The sequence below is a fragment of the Rhinopithecus roxellana genome, chromosome 10, assembly GCF_007565055.1.
Source record: "Rhinopithecus roxellana isolate Shanxi Qingling chromosome 10, ASM756505v1, whole genome shotgun sequence".
NCBI classification, from domain to species: Eukaryota; Metazoa; Chordata; class Mammalia; order Primates; family Cercopithecidae; genus Rhinopithecus; species Rhinopithecus roxellana.
Window position 1 is genome coordinate 99,087,477 of NC_044558.1, and position 22,861 is coordinate 99,110,337.

At 36.9% G+C, this 22,861-nt stretch overlaps 1 protein-coding gene across 8 annotated transcripts in view; it reads right to left on the minus strand.

Moving 5' to 3' along the window:
• Window positions 1–22,861, minus strand: part of RIC8B (RIC8 guanine nucleotide exchange factor B) — a 119,449-nt gene that overhangs the window by 11,523 nt on the left and 85,065 nt on the right. For 2 of the 8 annotated variants that reach the window (XR_004059604.1, XM_030939131.1), the window contains exons 8-10: window positions 17,722–17,866; window positions 6,836–6,955; window positions 3,267–3,353 (exon numbers count right to left, since the gene is read on the minus strand). Coding sequence is in view for 3 of the 8 variants with exons in the window: in XM_030939131.1 (XP_030794991.1) it covers window positions 3,314–3,353; window positions 6,836–6,955; window positions 17,722–17,866 (305 nt within the window). In the remaining 5 variants the exon portion in view is untranslated. Of the gene's footprint in view, window positions 1–3,252; window positions 3,354–4,677; window positions 4,821–6,835; window positions 6,956–17,721; window positions 17,867–22,861 lie in introns of those variants that run through there. The other 6 variants (XR_004059608.1, XM_010381316.2, XR_004059607.1 and 3 more) reach the window with 5 other exon arrangements.

The window sequence follows — 22,861 nt, forward strand, 5'->3', positions numbered from 1 at the left end:
ATTCAAAAGCGCCCTGGGTTGTGGGTTGAACAACTTTGGTAAACAGTCCCATAGGGAAGCCTTTTTTAAGTTAGGTTTTATTAATGTGATCACATGTATGAAAATTTGTCAGGAGAGCCATAATCATTCTCTTTTAAAAAACAATTTAAAAACCTTGTATTAACACAGAATCATAGAAATTTTACTTGTTTCCTTCATAAAGCTTTGCTTTGTTTTGTGTTTTAAAATATGAGCTATTTATTTAGCATTTGACCTGATACCTAACGAAGAGCTCAACTATGGAATGAAAAAGCAGTAATGCGTGTCCTCTAAATCTCAGTTCTCTTCTAAGGTAAATATGCTTATTATCTGTCTTTTGTGTTTTTCATTTATTTAAAATTTAGAATGTCTTACTTAAAAATAATCAGACAACTTTTGAGAGCTGTTGGTAATTTCTCACAATAGCACACAATCTGGAGTCTCAAGACTGAGAACTGGACTTGGGTTAGTCACTTAATCTTTGGTGCATTTAATCCTTAAAAAAATACCTGATGCTATTTAATTCACAGGGCTGCTTTAATAATCAATGGAGATAACATATACGGAAGCATTTTTTAAACCTTAAAGCACTATATAAATATTAGTTTTTTTTTTTTTTTTTTTTTATCACTGTTCACATTTCTGTTAGATCACATGCAAAGCTTCTAAAAATCTGCCACCCACCTCACAGTAAACAGCATGGTTAAGAAAATATAGAGAAAAAGAGATCAGGTATAGTACTAGAAGAATAAAGTTCAGTTTTATCTTTAAGTGGTTTAAAAAATTATTTCTTGGTCATTTATTTACAGAATTTTTCTACTCTGTTGTCCAAATTAACAAAATAAATATTAATAAGAGGTCAGCATGACAACTGACACTGTTGAATAAAGAGGTAGAAACAGAAGTTCTTAATGCTCTTCCCAATAAGGAAGACTTAAAAGTTAAAGAATGAGGAGAACTAAGAGCAAACAGCCAGTGGAGATGATTCTTATTTGATGTTCCTCTACTAGTCAAAACCCATTTCAGACAGTACTTTAACCAAGAGCTCAAAGTAGTTATTCCCACTACAGATCTAAAGAACAATGACTACAAATAGGCAACACAAAGGTAGCATGGCATCCTACTTAGAGGTGTCTAGCCACTGGAAAGGTCCTATGTAACCTAAGGATAGATAATATCAAGCTTTTCAAATTAATCCTCCCCTGACACCTTAAGGATATATTAATTTAGCTGGATCCAAGTCCTCTTAATTCAATTTCCAAGCAATCTTACAGTGTATTTTAATGAGGTAGAACAGTACTGTCTAATAAAAATATAATGTAAGCCACAATGTAAGCCAAATGTATGTACTCTTAAATGTTCTAGTAGCCACATTGAAAAAGAATAGGTAAAATTAATATTTTATTTAACCCAATCTATCAAAAATATTATCATTTCCATATGTAATCCATATTAAAAAAATAATGAGATATTTTCCTTTTTTTGTGCTAAGTCTCTGAAATCTAGTGAGTATTTTACAGTGATAGGACATCCCAATTTGGACTAACCACATTTCAAGTGCTCAATAGTCATATATAGCTGTGGTTACCAGATTGGACAGGGTAGATCTAAAGAATTTTCTGATGAAAACAAGATCTTTATATTTTCATATCTATAGTAGATCTTACAATGCTCTAAAAATTAGAACATGTTTATGAAATGTATCTGAAAAGCATTTCCTTGACTAACTTATCACAAAGGTAGGTGTAATCACAGTCGTTGATATTTTTGTAAGGAGAGTAAAATAACTTATTTATAAGAAAAAACTATGTATTTGTTATTTTTTGGTTATAAACTACCTATCTCAGCCTTAGTCAGTTTAAAATTAATCTTTTGATTAAAGGGAACTAATCTTATATCTAGTGCCTGCATTTATTTTAAAAGTCATGTTCCAAATAGTACACAATGACTGGCAAAAAAAAAAAAAAGAAAAGAAAAGAAAACAAAACACTTATTAGCTAAGGAGTAAGAAAAGGAAGAAATGGTAGAATAATTATCTTTTTAAGTTAAGTTTATATAAATTTTAAAATTTATATTATATTTTAAACTTAAAATTATATAATTAAGTTTATATAAATTTTAAAACATAGGTTTTGATGGCAGAATATATAAGCAAAAAGGCAATGTATCTTGTTAGACAGTGATGGGATAAGGTTGAATAGATGATTAATTAGCTCTGGTTCCAATTTAGAAACTAAAGGGGATTAGAGAAGTCAAAACAAAACTGTAACCTGAAATATTATTTCCCTTGGTTAGTTTAAGCCAGTCAATGCTGTCTCCTCTTTTCTAGACGAGGCACCACTATTATACACAAGTTGTGTGCAATAGCTAAGGCAAATGAAATTGTATTAGGCACAGTGGGCTTGGTTTAACTACACAATTCCCATTCAGATCTCCTGCTTGAGTTGCAGTGGCTTATTTTTTCCGAAGTCAGGGAAGGAAAGAGGAGGTGAAAGGGCAGGCAAATTTCATCCGCTTTTCCATCTCTGCCCCCACATTAAAAATGTCAAATGAGGCTTTCTATAATTTCATGCCTCAGGCCTTAAATGTTTATATTTGATAAATATTACAATTATCATTCTATATTAAAGGAATTATGGACCCCAATATTTAAATAAGCCAGTCATGGCTCAAAGTACTTTATGGAATTCCTTTCTAGCCCTGAATTTTATGACATCTGGCCAAAAAATAGAACTGACAAAGTATACTTTAAAGTCTTAAACCATGTAAGTATTTTAAAGCTAAAAACTGCCCTTCAAATTTGGGGATCAGCTATTTTCATTATTTAATCATCACATACTGTGGAAACCATAGGATACAAGGCACTGTACTAGCTAGACATGATGGGATTTATAGGGTTCAGATTCTTTTCCAACTCTTTAGACCTCTAGGTGCACTGCCAATCCCCTTATCTACATCTATCACAAATATAATCCTTATACTAAAAAAAAAATCACTTGGAATACTCTTAAGTCAGTTGGTATTCAATGGGAAGAAAGTATCTGAGCACTAATCTCTCCAATATCTTTGGAGATCTAGCTGAGAGAAAGCTGCTAAGGTGGTGAGCTCTTTGAGGCAGCGGCTATGTCCAGCATGGAGGCAAAATAGAAATGTAATTTTAACTTTTACATTGGTGGTTTTATAATTTTGGTAGTGAATAACATCTATACCCTACACCAGGCTCAGTAACAGTACCTGGCATGACCAACCTTAGTCATCATCACTTTGGTAAGTGCTTTGGCACGGGCCACTGTTGCTAACCACCATCCTGGTGCAGGTCCTTCACATCTGCTCTCCTATGGATGGAAAAAAGGAAGTGTCTAGTGTCCATTCATTGGCCACATCACCTCCAACCCTATCCTTTACTCACATGCCTTTCAATTCAGGTGCAGGAGAAAACCATTTCATTTTCGAGAAAGAAAGTTAATCAGACAAAGCTATGGTACACTCTTAGCACAATAAAGACTTGGTTGAACGCAGAACGTCCTAGAGTGAAAGGGAGGGAACTAACCAATAGTACAATGCCGACAGGGTGATTAGGAAGTGTTCTGGCAAACACTCACTATAACAGACAAACACAGTAGCACAGTGGACAGAGCAAAGGTCTTGAGTTCTGGAAAATGAAGGTCTAGTCTCACTTTTTTAAAATGAAACTAGAAAGAGAATGTATGTGAAAGTGTTTTATAAACTGTTAAAAGGAAATGAATTATCATCAGTTATTAGCTTGGAAATGCTTTGGGCAATTCTTGGGTACTTGCTTTCCCCAATGATAAATCTGATAACATACTAATCAAATAATGATAAAACCACCTGAGCTCTTTAGAGGAAATAAGTAGTATGTGACTATCCAAGATTTATGAACAAGATTAAATTTCTCTCCACCTGGAATGAATGGTCATTTTTCCATTTTTCTGTTAAATACATCAAAATTCTAGGATCAGCACAAATGCTAGCTTTCCTGTGAAACAGTCCCTGAATCATCCAGACAGAATGAACTACTCCTTTTCCTGGGTGCTTACAGTTCAACATAGACCTCATTTTGTCATTATTTCCTTCTACCTTGTATTTTAGACTAGATTACAGTCATTTCTTCCACTAGAATTTGAGTTTTCCAAAGGCAGAGACTGTCACATTCTCCTCTGAATCTTCCTCAGCTTCCTAGCATGATGCCTTGCACAGAGTAGCTGCTTAGTAAATGTTCCCTGAATTGTACTGAGTTTAGTCTATTTTGGCTTTATGGCATCTTTTTTACCTCAAAAAAAAAAAAAAAAAAAAAAAAAAGTGGAAAGAGAGAAGAAACTTAAGACTAATGAGGAATACAGCACAAAAGACATGTAAGACGCATAAAGAATGACTTCATTCTTTGCATTACTGCTTTGGAATGCCCACTGCTGATCTTTATACAGTTTTGTCATTGATTGTATTTAGTGAGAGCAAACGTTAGAAAGCACACAAAGGCAGACAATGTAAAACGCCCAACACACGTCATGCAAAAATTCTGTATGATTTGAACGATTCTCAAGGTTGCCTTTTGCTTCAACTTTAATGGCAAAATTGGTACCATCAAAGCCAACATAAGACATATTTGCTCTGCTTTAAACATGCAAAAATCAGTGTCACCTTCAGTTGGGCATCTGCTGGGTATTTCCGGATAAGTAGGTATCTTCTTTGAGGCATAGTTTAAATCAGGTGGCAGCTTGGGTATTTCAGACTTGACGTTTGTATATTTATTTGTTGGCAGCTTCTACAATATGTGGATTCCCCTGAGATTAAAAGGAGAAGGACCTAGCACCTTTGTTTTCTATGCCTGTGATAGAGATGCCTTATGAAATGATAGTGCCTCTATTAGTAAGCCAAGTATCTGGATTATACTGTGTAGTCTTAGGCAGCTATTTCCTCTATCTTCCATTTCCCTATCTTGGAGTTTACTCATCCAGGGTAGATGGCCCAGTTAAATAGCATTTGTGTTAAGTTTAAAAACTTATGTTGTTGTGTTCTACTCAGGTCCTTGCTAACCCTTCCTCTCCAGTTTCTACCAGATGGACTCTGTTGGTTCTCTTTTTTTTTTTTTTGAGATGGAGTTTTGCTCTTGTGTGCCCAGACTGGAGTGCAATGGCACAATCTCGGTTCATGGCAACCTCTGCCTCCTGGGTTCAAGCAATTCTCCTGCCTCAGCCTCCTGGGTAGCTGGGATTACAGGCATGTGCCACCATGCCCAGCTAAATTTGTATTTTTAGTAGAGATAGGGTTTCTCCATGTTGGTCAGGCTGGTCTTGAACTCCAGGTGATCCACCTGCCTTGGCCTCCTAATGTGCTGGGATTACAGGCATAAGCCACTGCGCCCGGCCCAACTCTGTTGGTTCTTATCCTGTTGTTTTTATACCCCTGTGTTTCATTAGCTATATTAGCTCCTTCTGGAAGTGGCCAAGCACACATCTTATCTTTATATATTCATTTTGATCTTATTCTGCCTCCTATAGGTTTGCCCTATCAGTATCTTCTCTGTGACTATTAATCCCTTCTGGGAGGGAATATTTATGTTCTATACAAAGGTATGGAGAATGTAATTTGCAAACAGGCAACAATGTCTTTTGAAGACTGTGAGCATAGTTAGTTAGCTGTAAATTCTAACCTTCTTGAGAAAGGATGAAAATTTAAAAGGGCTAGCTGGAAGTTACTGAGTTCTAGTCCTATTAGCTTTGTAGATAATTAAGCTATTCACTCCTAAACAACTCCTACCACATTATCAGCATCATAATCTGCAGCGTGGATAAATATCCATCCTTGTCACACTCCCCATGCCAGTCTCTTGTTCTTGTCCATTTCTACCCTAAGCCTCTGCTGTGCCCTTAATCTCTGCTTGTTTCTGTGTTCCACCTTTCCCTTTCATGGTTGGCTTTCTGGCTTTTCCATTCCAATGGCTCCTTCTTTTGACTGAGGGATACTAGTCTTTACATAGTTACTATGAAAAAGGAGATGGCCAGAAGAAATTCATCTTTAAGTGGCAGCTGCCACCAACACACAGAAGCATTCATTCAAGATGGCTTAAAGAAGATAGTAACTCAATGTATGACTAGAAAATAGAGTGATTCAGCCAAGTATGAAAGGAATTATTTTCTAATAACTCCTCCAAGATGACTAGTTGCTGATTAGTATATACTTGATTTAATTATTTTCAAAACTGGTTATTTTTGAAGGGGAAGGAGGTGTGAAGCAAGAGGGGAAGGGGAGTTTTTTTTTTTTTTTTTAAGAACTCCTAATTAGTACAAATCCCTGTTTTCAGAAAATCCTTCATTTGAGCTATTTCTTTTCACTTTTTCTTATTGGGTGCATGACATTTTAGAATTCTTGGTTTCAGCAGCAACCCAAAAAGGCATAATTGCAAACTTACACATCAAAAATGAAAAAATAAAAGCATCATGATTTGAAACAAAAACTAAAACAGGCTAAAACAAAAATACAAGCGGCAGCAAAATCACTGAAACTAACTCACAGCATCTTTTTGAAGACAGGGAGGTTAGTTGGTTAATTATTACAGTGCTCTGGTAGTTACTATCTTAGCTTTGAGAGTTTAAATGTTTAGGAATGCACATCCAGAAGCGGCACATGTAGAAAAACCGTGGTAGCCAAGAGCTATCTGAACTACTGCTGCCTGGGCCACCGTATTCCAATCAACATGGATTTCCAGAGTTGCTGTTCTATGGTAACTCTCAGTGAGAGAGACAAAGAAATAGACCATTTTTAGAAACCAAGCAAAAAATGGATGGGAATACAATACCTGGAAAGTTTATCAAGCATGTTGACAAGTTTCATGGCTTCATATTCTTTTTGTTCTTCTGTCATTTCATCTATGGGGTTTGGCATTGGTTCCTCTAAATGACCAGTGATAAGATTAATGCTATAAAAAGAAAAAAAAGTTATGCTGTATGTTTTAAAATTATGCTCTTTCTATACTTTTCTGGTCCAACTTTTAAGTGATAATAAGAAAGAGTATAATAGCCAAAAAATTGGCAATGATTTCAATTTTATGGTATAGAACTGATATAGGAATTTTTAAAAATGGACTTTTCCACTAATTTGCTTTGGGAAATGGGCTATACTTTTTTTAAAAAATGAAAACTGTCTTGCCACCTTTTTTTTTTTTTTAAAGACATGGTTGCTTTTTAAAAATACAAAATTTGATTAGTGCCGTTAGGATAAATATCCGCGGATGCACAGCTTATTCATTAATCCTAAGGGGACACATGATTTCAGGGAAGAAGAAATGACGAAATCCATTTTGTGATACAGCATAAAACAAATATCAAAAAAATTGGAAAAATGATGACAGAGAGGCTACAATCTGGAAATGAAAGCATGCCAATTTATAATCTCAGGAAATTAGTCCATTAGTGAGACCACAGAGGGCAATGAGTGTTTAAATAATAAAAGATAAAGCAGAAGAACAATTTTAATTAGTTTGATCTGGCCTAGATAAAAAAAAGGGATGAAATCTAGCCTACCAAGAGACAGGTAAATCATCCTGGCTTTCTGGAAATAGATTTAATACAGTACTTAAAATGAATACTTTGCATAAATTTTGTATGAGGTTATAATACCAAACAAACTATTCTCTCAGAGAAAAGCCATACTTTTTTTTTTTTTTTTTTTTGAGGACAGGAAATAAAAGATAACTCTTTAAATGGCTCCTAAATATCTACAACAAACATTTTTCTGGAGAAGCAGACAAGAGATTACAGTATCTTATAGCAGCCAAGTACATATTTTTTTTTGTTTTTGTTTGTTTTGATGGAGTCTCGCTCTGTCACCCACGTTGGAGTGCAGTCGCACAATCTCGGTTCACTGCAACCTCCGCCTCCCGGGTTTAAGTGATTCTCCTACCTCAACCTCCAGGGTGGCTGGGATTACAGGCATGTGTCACCACGCCTGGCTAATGTTTGTATTTTTAGTAGAGATGGGGTTTCACCATATTGGCCTGGCTGGTCTCAAACTCCTGAGCTCAAGTGTTCCTCCTGCCTCAGCCTCCTGAAGTGCTGGGATTACAGCCATGAGCCATGGCACCTAACGGGGATAGTTTGTTTTTAATGATCAAATTAAATATTCCTGCAAATAGCAATTGCTAATAAATTGCCTTCTAGGGTCTATGAACATAAATGCTTTCAGAAGCCAGGCCTTTAAGATAAGCAAGTGAGTGAGTGGGTCAAATATACATAATGTGGAGTGTTGGGAGATTGGGATCAACTGGAAAACAGTGCCCAGTTTAAATTAAAAAATAAAAATAAAAATAAAAAGATACTGGCCAAGACAAAGACACAGTGATTAATTAAATCTTCTGGTAGCCAGCTTGCAAAACCCTGTTTGAGACTTTCGGTTGGGCAAGTTACTTTCTTTACTGACCAGCGCTTTTCTCATTTGGGGTAAAGGCTAGCTTACTACATACTGTTATCTAATACTATTAGATTTACTTTTCTTTTCTACCTTCCTCAGAGGCTGCATGACATACTCATTCTTACGGAAGGATTCAGTGCTCACCACCCTCGAAAACCTGATTCAAAACCTATCTTGCCATTCTTGCATAAGACCTACATCTAGAGTCATGCTTAAAAAAAATTTTTCCCCCATTAGAAACCCAACATATAAAATAGACAAAAGTGAACTGCTCAGGCAAAAAGGAGATGGGAATAGTCAAGTAGATGGGGGTGTAGAGTCCCTTTATTTGTCCCCTACCCACTTGTTTCCTCTTAAGGTACTTTCAAAGGTTCTGGGGCAACCTGAAAACCCATAGCCTTGTCATTTATTTCTAGCCTTGGCTGTACATTAGAATCACTTGAGAAACTTTAAAAAAAAGCTTGGGCGACAGAGCGAGACTCCATCTCAAATTAAAAAAAAAAAAAAAAAAAAGCTTGGGCCTCACCTTAGACCAACTAAATTGGTGCGTGCACGCGCGCGCGTGTGTGTATGTGTGTGTGTGTGTCTAGAGTACCTGCTTTAGACACTCATTGTGTGCTATTTCCTCTGTTTTCAGGTGCTCATAAAAGAAGAGAAACAGGCCTCCAGTTAGAGGCCATCAACAAAAATGCTGAATGGGTCATCATATTTCCTAAAAGTCAAGAACAAAGAAGACCCAGACAAGGCTTCTGAGAACTATGGAGACGTATCCAGATGCCACACTGAAAATACAATTGACCACCCATCCATTATTTGCTCAGGCATATGACAACACATCCCTTTTCACTGGTTTCTCTTCTGCCCCCTGTTAAATTAGAAAAACAACTAGTCTTATAAATGAATAAAAGTGCTTATTATAGATACATACCACTTCCCAAGCAAAGAAAATCAGGCCTCAGAAGAAAGTATACGGGTAGGTAGATGTATTAACTATGTAGATCATGCTTATTTGCCTCTTGAGAGATGGCTTCTCTCCTCAAATTCAATGGAGCTGTGATTTGAAAAATCAGGCCCGTAGGCACTTTTAGGATATAATGACATTTGCACACATGATCATAGGCTTCAGGGAAAAAAAAGCATCAGGAGGACACACTGGTAAGCTATGTGGTATTGTGGGCACCACAGCATACAAAGTCACTATATGAATTCCTAGATTAGGACACAATTTGATGGTTTTCTTGGTTCTCTTAAGAGCTTAGTGGAAATTAAGTCTGTTTTCCATAAGGTGACCTCAAGTCCCCTGGCTGCTAAAATGGTATAATGGTTTGCTCTGAAATTAGCTACTAAAGTAACACAATTCTTTGCTATCTGAGCATAAAAGCAGCAGCCAGAAATTCATTCTTACAGAGTAAGAACTCATTTATTTTTACTCATGGAGTAAAACATTCCAACCCTCCAGTCATTCTAGGGATTTGGGTTTCATTTTTTCCTTTAAAAAGACATTTTCCCCCTGGATATTCTGGAGAATGTAAACAATGCCACAGAAAACACAAGTTAGGGCACTGAAGTACAGTGTACCACTCTATTATGGGAAAAATGCCAGTGTGCTATGGCAGCAGGCAGAAAAATACTGTCTCTCCTCCCACTCCCCACTTCAAACCAGAGTCTCATGTAGTTTCCCCACCCAGAAAGGAAGAGAAAACAAGTAATAGTCGCCATGACAACAAAGATGTGAGATTTCATAAAATAGATTACTTTTGGTGGAACAAATACCTGACACCTTTACAACCTCAAATAGTACAGTCTGAGATGCCACAGTCCAGGTTTCAAGATCTTAACACTATGAAATTCTGGAGTTACTTTTATTTCATTCCAAAACTTGGAGTCTTAAGATGCTTTAAGAACACTAATTGTGGCAGACATTTTATTGGGTAATTATATTTATCATCATCTCCTCCACCTTGTCTCTGCTCCCCTGTCCCATTTTCGTAGCACTCCAATCCTACTATTTATGACTTCCAATTAGGTGACAAGAAGTGTCTAAATTCTTATCTGTGGTATTTCATCACAAATTTTGTATAAGACTATTATATGAACTGACAGCAGCTATGGGCCTGGAGACAAAAGGATTAAGACACACTAAAAAGGTATGGACAAATGAATGCAGGTATAAAACCTGAACTGTATTTCAAGTCTTTTGCTCTTTCTTCAAATTTTTGTTACCTTTGGCCAACATCAATAGTACTAGGCCATTTAACAAAAAAGATCCATTAAAACTTAATTCAGCTATAAGAAAATTAACTTCAATCTCTACCAATGTGTGGCTTAAATTTATTCAAAGCATTCTGGTTAAAAAAGGAACTCTAAAGTCAACCTACAGGAGTTGGACAGGTAAGATAAGTGAATAGGATAAGCTGTCAAACCAAAGGAGCTTATACCTCATATGAAGGAAACCACAGCTACTCAGTTCCATCAGTTGGTTGCCATGTAGCATGCAGGCCCTATGCTACCAGAACTTCCAATTTTTCAAAAGAAGTTAGAAATCAAGATTTTCATCTAAAATATCTACGGGATATGTTACCAGAACTTCCATTTGTTTCAAAAGAAGTTAGAAATCAAGATTTTCATCTAAAACATCTGAATTCTAAATGTTGGTAAGTAATTATTTTAAGAAGCACTGTGTAAAACAAAAAAGCAAAACCACAAACCAAATAACCAATAGTATATGAGGCAAGCCAAACAAAACATATTTGTGGGCTAAATCCAGACAATTTGCAACCTCTACGAAAGGGATTAGGGTTTTTAGAAAAGGCCAAGACCAGGAAAAAAGGGGACAGGCTAGTGGGAAAGGAGATGTTATATGCGAATGAAACTAAAACAACTTTCCAGGGGGGAAAAACCCAGAAGACATTGCTCCCCCAAGAAACAATATAAAGAACAAAATGGAAATTTACCATATCTGAATTTTCTTGAATTCCATTCCCTGGCTCCCATTCCTCAACTAGATGTCGAGCTTGATGAGGAAAGGGAACTCAATTTTCTTGGTATCCTAATGCTGAGGAAGGGCTGACTGACTCAAAAAATTCATTCATCCAACAAAAATTTACTGACTGCCGGCCGGGCACAGTGGCTCACGCCTGTAATCCCAGCACTTTAGGAGGCTGAGGCAGGCAGATCACGAGGTCAGGAGATTGAGACCATTCTGGCGAACACGGTGAAACCCTGTCTCTACTAAAAATACAAAAAAATTAGCCAGGCGTGGTGGCAGGTGCCTGTAGTCCCAGCTTCTTGGGAGGCTGATGCAGGAGAATGGCGTGAACCTGGGAGGCGGTGGAGCTTGCAGTGAACCGAGATCGCGCCACTGCACTCCAGCCTGGGCGACAGAGTGAGACTCTGTCTCAAAACAAAACCAAAACCAAAACCAAAACCAAAACCAAAACAAAACAAAACAAAAAAATTTACTGACTGCCTACTGTGTGCTGGGCACATCTACATGAACAAAAACAGACCAAAACAAAAACAAAAACAAAAACCCCTCTTCCCTCTTGGAGCTTACTTTTTGGAGGAGAAAATAGACTTAATGAATGAGTAAGTTATATGGACTGTCAGAAGGTGAATAGCACTGTGAGAAAAAAAGAACAATGTAAAGAAGTATGATATGGAGTGGTAAAGGCAGGAGTGCAGCAACTGTTAATAAGGGCACAGAACAGGTGATACCTGAGTAAAGACTTGAAGGCGGTGAGGGAATGAGAGAGATATGGCAGCTATCTGGAGGACAGGCATTCCAGGGAGAAGAAACAGCAGTCAACAGAAAGGCCTCAGGCAGGAATGTGTCTGCAGAGCCTGACACATAGTAAAGAGGTCAGTGTGGCAATAGTATAGCAAGAAAGGGTGCAAGTATACCACTGTGAGGACATCTGAACAGTTGACTAGTCTGATTTACATATTATAAGGATCCCACTGACAGTTGTGTTGAGAACAAAATGAAGAGGAACAAAGGTAGAAGCAACAAGGCCTGTGAGAAGGCTATTAAAATGATCCTGGAGAGAGAGATTTTAGCTTGGACCAGAGTGATAGCAGCCATGGCAAATAAAAAGGGTAATTAGATTCAGAATGTATTATGAAGATAGGACCAGAACTACCTGACAGATGTATGTGAATATTTACCAATTTAGAATGAATCACATGGATTTTTGTGTTTTCAGGGATATCAGAGTATATACACAGATACATTTTCTTTCTTTTGTTTTCTAGATGCTCTGAGAACAGGGAAGCTATCTGAAGGGCAAACTCATTTCTCTCTTTGATTGGCTTTGAAACAGAATATAGCAGAAGTTAAAATAAGCTCTGACTTCACACCCATTAGGATGGCTATTACTAAAAATCACAAAGACAAACACCTCAGAAAAAATAATACTAGTAAGTGTTGTGAGGATGTGGAGAAAAGGGAACCCTTGTACACTGCTGGTGGGAATATAAAATGGTGCAGTTGCTATGTAAAATGGTATGGCAGGCTGGCCACAAAATTAAACACAAGAACTATCTACCATGTGATACAGCACTTCTGGGTGTACACGCAAGAGAGCTGAAAGCAGGGACTTGACAGATATTGGTAGACACATGTTCACCAGCATTATTCACAACAACCAAAAGGTGTATATATAATGTATATACATATGATGGAATATTATTCAGCTGAAACTTTGACATGTGCCACAACATGAACAAATCTTAAAGACATTATGCTAAGTGACACTAGCCAGTCACAAATGGAGAAATATTGTATATGATTCCATTTATAGACATTCTTAGATTCCATAGAGACAGAAAGTAAAATGGTGGTTACCAGGAGCTAGAAGGAGGGGAATGTGTACAGAGTTTCATTGGGGACAAGGAAAAACTTCTGAAGAGAGATAGTGGTGATGGTTGCACAACAGTGTAAATGTACTTAATGCTACAAATTTGTTCACTTAAAACTGACTAAAATGGTAAATGTGATGTTACATATTGTATCCCCAAAGTAAAAAGGCAGAGTGAAGAGCACAATAAAACTTGCTTTGCCTACCTCAAAAAACAACAAAATTCCCAAAAACCGCAAGCTCTAGAGTCAGGCCGCCTGATCACTTATGAACTGTTTGCCCTGGACAAATTACTCGATTCATTGCCTTTAGTTTTCTCGTCTATAAAATGAGACTAATTCTACCTCAAAGGATTGTTGTGAAGATTATATAATATTTGTCTAGTTCTTAGAAAAGTGCCTGGCACATGTTAAGTACTCAATAAATACCAGCTATTGTTACTAGCACTAGTGAGCCACTTGTGGAGAAATAGGCAACACAGAAGGCCTCGGATGATCCAGGAGGTAAGTTACTCTATTCAGTCAAATCCTTACTATGGAGATGCACGTGTAATCTTCACTTAAAAAACCATGCAACAAATAGCTGGTTTTGTGGTGTTTGCTTTAAATTCAGATATATTTTGAAGAGATACCAGTTTCTCAAAATGTCTCCAGTAATTTGAGAATTATCATATAAATAACACACTGATTCTACATAAAAGAAGTAGGGTAAATTATGAAAGCACATCCTAATTCAGGTTTTTGCATTACATTTGCAATGGAAAGAACCAGTGTAATATGGTGTCATTCTTTCATTTACTTATCTGATATTTACTATGTATCTACCATGTATTAGCCACATAAATATATACATACTGAATATACATACATACAGGAATACCAAATTGCATCTAGGCAATAAAACAAAAAAGGCCTCAAAATGCCTTTTAAAATTATAGTCCTTTTTAAATATTTCCCATGAAAGGCTGTTTAAGAGTAATAACCTTGACATAAAGGATATAGAAAACTGACAATTGTGAATCTATAGCAAATAAACACTGGAGCAAGGCTCAATACTGTAGTTAAGCTAATACACTAGCCTATTTTACCTCTGGTCTTTTAGAACTCTGAATTTAGATACGTTCTATGACTGCTTACAGTAATAGGTTCTAGTTCCTAGAAATGCTATTTTACATAAATATGTCATCACAGCCCAAAATGGGCAAAGAGAAAAACCTTCATGTCCCGGTTTCTGGGTCACTTACTTCAATAAATATTTAATATTAAAAATAAAGAAACTTATAAAGCCCAATATAACGCAACAACTATAAAAAGCCTTGACTGAAGCAGCATAGCAAAATCTTGACAAATAAAAGAAAAAGTATCTTGCCTTGTGCTGAAGAAACTTTATACAGCTGGTGGCATAGCTAGAGCTGAGAAAAATATGGTTAAGAAGGAAACACCCCTGAGTTTATTAGTACAATGATTTTAAGCTTTTGGATCTGATTATGAACTAGTGTGGTGTGTTAAGTGTGCAAGGAGTTTCCCTAGGGTTCTGTTCACTTTTGGCCATCTGTTCCTCCTATCCCTCCACAAAGCAGTCTTTTAAAGGCACCTCTTTGGGCCTCTAGATGCCTATGCACCCTGTGAAAGCCAGTCATCTAAAAGGAGACAAATGTCATTAGACACACATCTTTCAATTGATGTCTAGAATAATGTACAAACCATACCAGCCAGTTATATCACCTTTACAGTCAAGGGACCTCCATTCTCAGAGGCATAAAAGAAACAGGTATAAAAGTTAGAATTTAGAAGTTTGGTTTCCCTTTGACACAGGACTAAAGTTTATCTGAAAACTTTCAACAAACCTGGCTAGACATACATCAAAAATTTATGTGGCATGTAACTCAATTCTATGAGTGTATTTTCTCTAAGTGTGCTAATTGCAGAAAGCCATTTCCAGTCCATTAAATACATTTATTTTGACACAAAAGGCTTTGTTGTGATATTAACTGTCTACCATAGCCTGAATATAAGCTCCATACAATTCTTGGTTTCAGATTCCAGTAAAGGATTACAGGTTACCTTGGTGCATTAATCAGAATCCACTTAAAGTTTTGACAATGGGACTAGAGACAACTGGATGAAGAGTAAGTTCTCTGCTTCTGCCAATAGTAGCAACTGTTGTGAATAAATGCATCACAAGAAAAGCAGACTGAGATCTTGGGAACTCTGACTGGTGAATGGTATTCAGGGGTAGGGGAATAAGCAATCCTTTCAGATGCTGATTTTATAAGTTTGATTGGTAAAAAATTTTTTACAACAGTTTTTAGGAAACAAGTTCTTTGAGCTCTGTGGATCGCTCCACAGAGTGCAAAGGGTACTCCTGCTTGCAAAGAACTTTGTTTACCACCACTTCCATAGAGATCATTTGAACAAACATTTTAAAGTAACATTAAATATCTCACCACACTTTTTCACTTTAAAGAAGGAAAATTTAAGAGAAAAACAGACGCGAATCTATCAGAAGGGGGGAGATGTGATGCTACTTGAAAAACACACATTTATACTTATAATGAGCAGTGTTTAAAAAACACAACAAAATTTCACAATGGTGACTATTCTGACTACACAAACATACCATTCCTATGAATATTATAAGCAAAGTCCACAGGCTGAAGATTATAATTAGGGATGTAAGGCTTAACTACAGAAACTTTCCATGACAGAGAGCCAAGACAGTAACAATACTAATGTGGCTGTTGATTTCAACAGAAGGTACTTCCTGAAATCTAACATCACTTCCGCAACGTAACATAATTCTATTTTCCTACTGTTATAGTAGCATTGTGGTGCTTGCTATATATATGACCATTACCATTACAGAAGTTCTCTACTAAACAAAATTAACAATACACATTGAGATGCAAAGATATCAACCATCTATGGGTACTCATGAGTTTTAGATCATAGCTGAATGTGTTCACATATCCTGGGATGTAAGAAATGCCTAATGTAATTTCTTGCTACTTTCATTTAAAAATATGAAATTTCTCAAGAGGTATATTTTAATGGCTCAAATAAAGAGATATCAATATCAAACTGATAAGGAAATACAGTTTGTAGAATGAAAAAAGCTAGTAAGACTAATTTAGAATGATGACTTCTGTAATTAGGGAAAGAAAGAAGCAAGATTCTTCTATCTTAGCTTCAAATACTTATCAGAGATAGCCAATTGATAATCTCTAAATGGTGGCAGTCTTAAGAAAATAGTGCCTAGAGTCATTGTCAGTTTTCCCCCCAAAAACTCTATTTCTAGGACACACTCTGTAAGATCCTACTGAGGCTGATGGCATCAGGGATGCTAAAAGTAACATTACCTACTCAGATCTGATTTGCTAAGAAACAGGCCATATATGTCCTGTCTAATTGGGAACTGATCATTTCTTTCACCTTCTGACAACCCATTACTTGCATGTCAACAAGGCATGGCACAATGTATGTTTTTGAAAAGTATCTAATTTTGCAGATAGTCTATCCTCGATCACCTATTGCATGATTCACATCACACTCTAGAAGATGGCCAGCAGAAAACACAGAATGTCAATGTCACCATGTCACAAGGAAAGGGCTTGCTTTTCCAATTTTCAGATGGAAATCTTCAAATGGAACCCAGAAAAAACATAGCTGAAATAACTCCTAATAAGCGGAAACTAAGAATTTACATGGGTTGAGGTTACGAGTGGGATGGAAAGGATGGAGAGGGAATAGGAGGAAGGAGAGGTGGTTTATCTTGGGATAAAAGAGAATAATTATAGTGTCTTTAATTTGTAAGCACTGACTCAGAGAAGACTTCATAGAGTCTCTGCTTTGCCTACTTATTGCACTTATGTATCTGTTAGAAGATGAGTCTCCATATGTTTGTTTGATTAAAATTCACTGTGAAGCCAGACTTCTTTTCTTTTGATATTAATGTGTCTTGTTGCACTATTTTATTGACTTATAAAGGCTTTTATGCAAGAGGGAGGATCAGAACCTACATTTAGATTTCTGAGAAAGACTAAGCATCAAATCATCAACTTAAATAAGTGGTCTTGGTTATACCTTATAAAATCTCAACCTATGGAAAGGAAAGCAAATAGTAAGCAATAACACCTTTTCAGTACAACCTAAACACACCAGCTCTCTTAGTACTTGGGAGAAGATAATAAGCATGTTGAAAATATCATTTCTTGCATTATTAGCTTTCCTCCATCACTTGAAGTCACTCTCTAAGGCACTAGCTATGAAACTGCCTCTAAAAACACCATTAAATGGAAAGCTTGCAAATCCACAAGAGAAAAGAAACACTTGGAAAATGAAAGACAAAGGAAGTAAAAGGCAAATAACCAACTCAAAGGCACAGCCATACTTAGGTGAAGAGAAATTTGATACTATACTTTGGTTTTGCATTTTTGTATTCTTCAGTGTCTGTGTCCTCGTCCTCTGAGTACCAATTATCTCCTCTTCCTCCAGCCAAGAGGCCCCTGGCCGCCAACAGTCCTGCAGCATTCCCATAGCCAGTGTATTTCAGCAGACTATCCACTGCAAAAACAGAACAGGGTTTTAGATAGGAATCCTTGGGTCTTCACCATCATCATCAACCACTCACCAACACAGCACGGTTGAAGACAGACACTATGGCAGTAAACCTTTAAATTGAGAGATTTTCAAAATGTGGTAGTGGTTACACTGAACTACTTACAAATTTTCCCATAGGCTCTGGGGACTAAGAGCCTTTTTTGAGGTATCAGAAACTAAAACAGAACTGTTCTGAACACAATTTATGGCAAAAGTGGGGCCTCTGTGACTGCCAGACCTTTGGTAAGGGTCACGCTTTTAAGTTTCTCATCTCAGATCTTACCATTTAAAAATCCAGTTCTGGAGAAATGATAAGAAACTAGAGAGAGTGAAAGTCAGATTGGGATTTTAGCAATATGGCACATAATGTAAAATCTCTCTCATTCTCTGTTGGAATTGGAGGAAAAGGGAGTAAGAAATAAGAAAACTTAAGGAAGGATATTAGCAAATAGTATAGGCTATAACTTAACTGTTTTTTTAAAATAAAAAGTCAGCAACCATATATAGGCACATGAAGTCCATTAAGAAGGCAGACCCAGGAGTTAGACTGGCTGGATTTCAATAATGGCTCTACCAATTACTAACTGGTTGACCTTGGGTAAGATATTTTGCAGTTTTATTCTAGTTTTCTAATCTGTAGAAATAGAATAGTAACTATCTACCTCACAAGTTAATATATGCAAAGCATGACAAGTGTCTAAAACGAAGTAAACAGTCATTCTTTTTCTCTGAGAAGAGTGGGTAAAATGATCATTTTAGAATTATCTTAGTTTTTTTTTTTTTTTTTTTTTTTTAAAAGAAGTCTAATGAAAAGTTTGGTTCAGGTTCTCTGTAAGTATTATCCTGTCAACAGGGTCAGGTGATGTCTCTCTTAAGGTGAGCAGACACATACAACTTTTGCAAGGGATACTTGCACTGTAGTAATGTTTTTAGTGATTTCTAAACACCTTTAAGGAAGATACTAAGCAATAACTGGCAGCTTTGTTTAGCAGTACTTCATTTTCTTCAGGTACAATTTCAAGGTAAACATTACAATATTTAATCAAAAGATAAGAATTGAAAAATTTACTTAAGGTCTTTAACAGAATGTTGTTAAAATGTCATCTGGAAGGCAACTGTAGGAAACACAACATAACATACAATCTTATCCATGTATAAAGCCATAGTAAAATCTACATCTGTAATTCAGATCACTTACCTCAAAAAAGACAAAATAGAGCTGGAGAAGATTCAGAAAAAGGTAATTAAAATGACTGGAGAACTGAAAGGGTTGGTGGAAAGGAAAATAGGTAAGAAAAGTGGGTATATATGATCAGAGTATAAAATCATGGAGGATATGGACAGGATAGATATATTCTAGGATAGAGTTGACTGTTACATTTTCAAATACCTGAACTAGAGGGTCCTTCTCATGACACTGTAAATAGGTGGTATGGGGATAAATAAAAGGATGCCCTGCTTTCAAATAATATAGCAAACTGGTGAAATTTGTGCAAAAGGAAACATGGGCTAATGAGTATATTAAATGATGTTGAAACCAGTCATTTTCAATCTTAAAACCTATTGGTAACTGTGGTCTGTCTGTAATAATCCTCAGTGGGTGCTGGATAGAATCCTATTAGAATTATTGAATGAGGGTGGGGTAAGCCCTCTGAGTAAGTCTGATATGCTCTCTCTTGGCATCAGTGCCTCCCCAAGATGTAGTGCTTTAGATAAACGAAGGAATCCTTAGAAAGTACTAGCAGAAGAAATGAGTTGTCAGTGTATATAGGTATTCTTAATATTCATGAAGGTCAGACATTTTCTTAATGACAGGTCAGACACAAAGCCACTGAAGGCAAAGGATCACAGATCTAAACCCACACAAAGTCCTTACAGATAGTAGATGATGCTATCATTGTAAGCATTACTGATAAAGCTTATTTTTAGCAAACAAGGAGGTTTAGTGGGTCCAGAAAAGAAATACTCATTACAATTAGGACACTCTAAATTCAGATATGAATAAATGTTTAAATGAATATACTTAAAGACAAAATAACAATAATAAAAAAAAGACACGAAATGGCTAAAAATTAAAAGAGTTTAAAAATGCAAAGGTTGGCTGGGCGCGGTGGCTCAAGCCTGTAATCCCAGCACTTTGGGAGGCCGAGACGGGCGGATCACGAGGTCAGGAGATCGAGACCATCCTGGCTAACCCAGTGAAACCCCGTCTCTACTAAAAAATAAAAAAAATTAGCCGGGCGAGGTGGCGGGTGCCTGTAGTCCCAGCTACTCGGGAGGCTGAGGCAGGAGAATGGCGTAAACCCGGGAGGCGGAGCTTGCAGTGAGCTGAGATCCGGCCACTGCATTCCAATCCAGCCTGGGCGACAGAGCGAGACTCCGTCTCAAAAAAAAAAAAAAAAAAAAAAAAAAAGCAAAGGTTATGAAAAGCCAAAATAGGTTAAACAGAAGTAAACAGAATACTAAACAACTGTTCTCTTATGTAGAAAATCTCTCTGGAAGCCAGTTAACAGTAAAAGCCCCTGGCAATTTTATGAAAATCATGTCAACTCCTCTTTCACTGGAACAAACTTTATGTGCTAACTCTGTGACAGGCAGTGTAGGTTACAAAGGTGACTTAAGACATAGTTTGCCTTCAAAGTAGATAAACGGTACAGCCAAGAGTTTTAAAATCACATGAACTTCTGCTAACAGGATAAAATACCCAAAAACTGGGGGTAGAGAAGGTGAGACAAATGAAATACGAAATCCTCACAGTGAGAAGCACTGAAGCAGTGTTTCTAGCTACTTTTAAGTCTGTTTTCAAATACACCCTATAATATCTTATTTTATACTGGGAAAGTAGTAAACGGAAAACTGACTGCACTTGGATGTTAAGGTGAGCTGCTAGGGCAAACAAAAGATTTTCTGGGTGGTTCTAAAATAAAAAGGAAACGCACAAATATAATTGTTCCTTGTATAGTAATTATCCATGCAGTTACAAGAAAATGCTGCTGCCTCAGTGAAACAATTCAGCATTCAGTCAAAAAGTTGCGAGAAATATTTCACCACTATTTTACCAGTATGCTAGAGGGCACTATGAACAGAGGAAACCAACCACGGCAGCACTGTGCAAAGTCAGAACTGCACTGGTAATGACACAGACAGTTACACAAATGTGGCTTCTACCGCACTCTAAAATAAAAGCAATATGTTTTTGCTCTTTTACCAAGAAAAAAGAATGTCAAGAACCAGATTCTACCCAGAGACCATTCCCCCTTCTCTGTGAAAATCCTTTTCCTTCTAGTCAAATGCTGTAACTTAGAAGACTCAACTAGTGGCTTCGTCTTAGTGTCCTTATTTCCAGTCTCACACTCCTCCATTTCTTATTCCACACAACTGCTCAAAATATCTTTGTAAGGTAAAAATAGGATTTTACAACCTTCCTGAATAAAATCTCTAATGTCTTCCCTTAAAAATTAAGCTCAAATTCCAAAACAGGGCCTAAAAGGGCTCGTTTTCTGGCCTCCGCTGTCTTTTCCAAATTTGTCTCCTAAAGATTCCTCACACCTTAAACTAGTCTCTTTTCTATACATTCAAGACTACTTCCTATTTCTTTGTCCTCTTCTGTGAAGGCTTTCTCTGATCTCCTCCACACCCCCCAAGCATTCCCTCTTTCAGGTTGCCACAGTACCCGGCACATTTCTCTCTTAGGGCACTTACCATAGTGCACAGAAATTACTCCTTTAAATGGGACCCTGTATTCACCAGCCTGAATTTATAGAGAGCACAAACATTTGCTCTTTTATGAAACATTTATGGGGCACCTGCTATCTGTTAAGCACTGGGGATCCAAAGATGAGTAGGACATGATCTCCGACCTAAAGGAAACTCAGTGTCTAGAATATAAGTTCAACAAATAAAGAGTTACAACACAGCAAATGTCAAAAGTATTAACAACAGAGAAGAAAAAATGGCACAAAGGAGAAAATGATGAACTCTGCCCAGAAGGTCTTCACGGAGATAATGCTTACGTTCGTCTTCAAGGATAAGTAAAGCTCGCCATGGTAACCAAGATGAGGAAGAGCATTCCTAACAAAAGGAACAGCATCTGCCAAGCCATGGAGATATGCCAAGAAATGGTGCAGTATAATCAGGCAAGAATAAATAATTTAGTATGATTAAGCATGGAGCATAACAGGGGAATAGATTTAAAATACACTACACAGAGACTCTGTGGAGGTAAAATTTGGATTTTACCACGCAGGCAACAGAGAATCACTGAAAGTTTTATATGAGGGGAATGACAAAATTATATTTGTATTTTACACCAATCCCTCTGTTAACCATGTGGAAGACAAACTGAAGAAAATCTGACTAGAAACAGAGACATGAGATATTTTAATAGCTTATTAATAGTTAAAATAATTTTAAGGGCTTGTACTAAGATGGTGGTGTGGGAACAGAATGGGGGAAATAAATAAAAAATATTTACCAGGAGGTAGAATCTATAGATGTGGTGATTATGACTTCTACAGGTAAAGAAGGAATCTACTGTAACTCCTAAGTTTCTGGTTTTAGGAACTAAACAGACAATGGTGCTGTTTGCAGAGAAAGTGATAGAAGGATAATGAAAAGGTTGAAGGGCATGGGAATGAAGATCATAAATTCAACTTTAGACATGAGTCTGAGGTACCAGTGAGACACTCAGGCAGAGAGGTCCAGTAAGCAAGTGGGTAAATATGACTAGGGTTCAGAAGAAAGGTTGGGGCTGAAGATACATAGATTTGGGAATCTGTGCAAACAGAAGCCAAGGCAGAGGATGAGATTACTCAGGGAGCAATGTGAAATGAGAATGGGGACCAGAATATAACTTTAGGGAACACCAGCAATTAAATGTGGACAAGGACAGGAGCTAGCAAATCAGACTGAAAAGAGAGAAGAGAGGTCAAAGGACATCTAGGAGTGTGTGGTAGCACA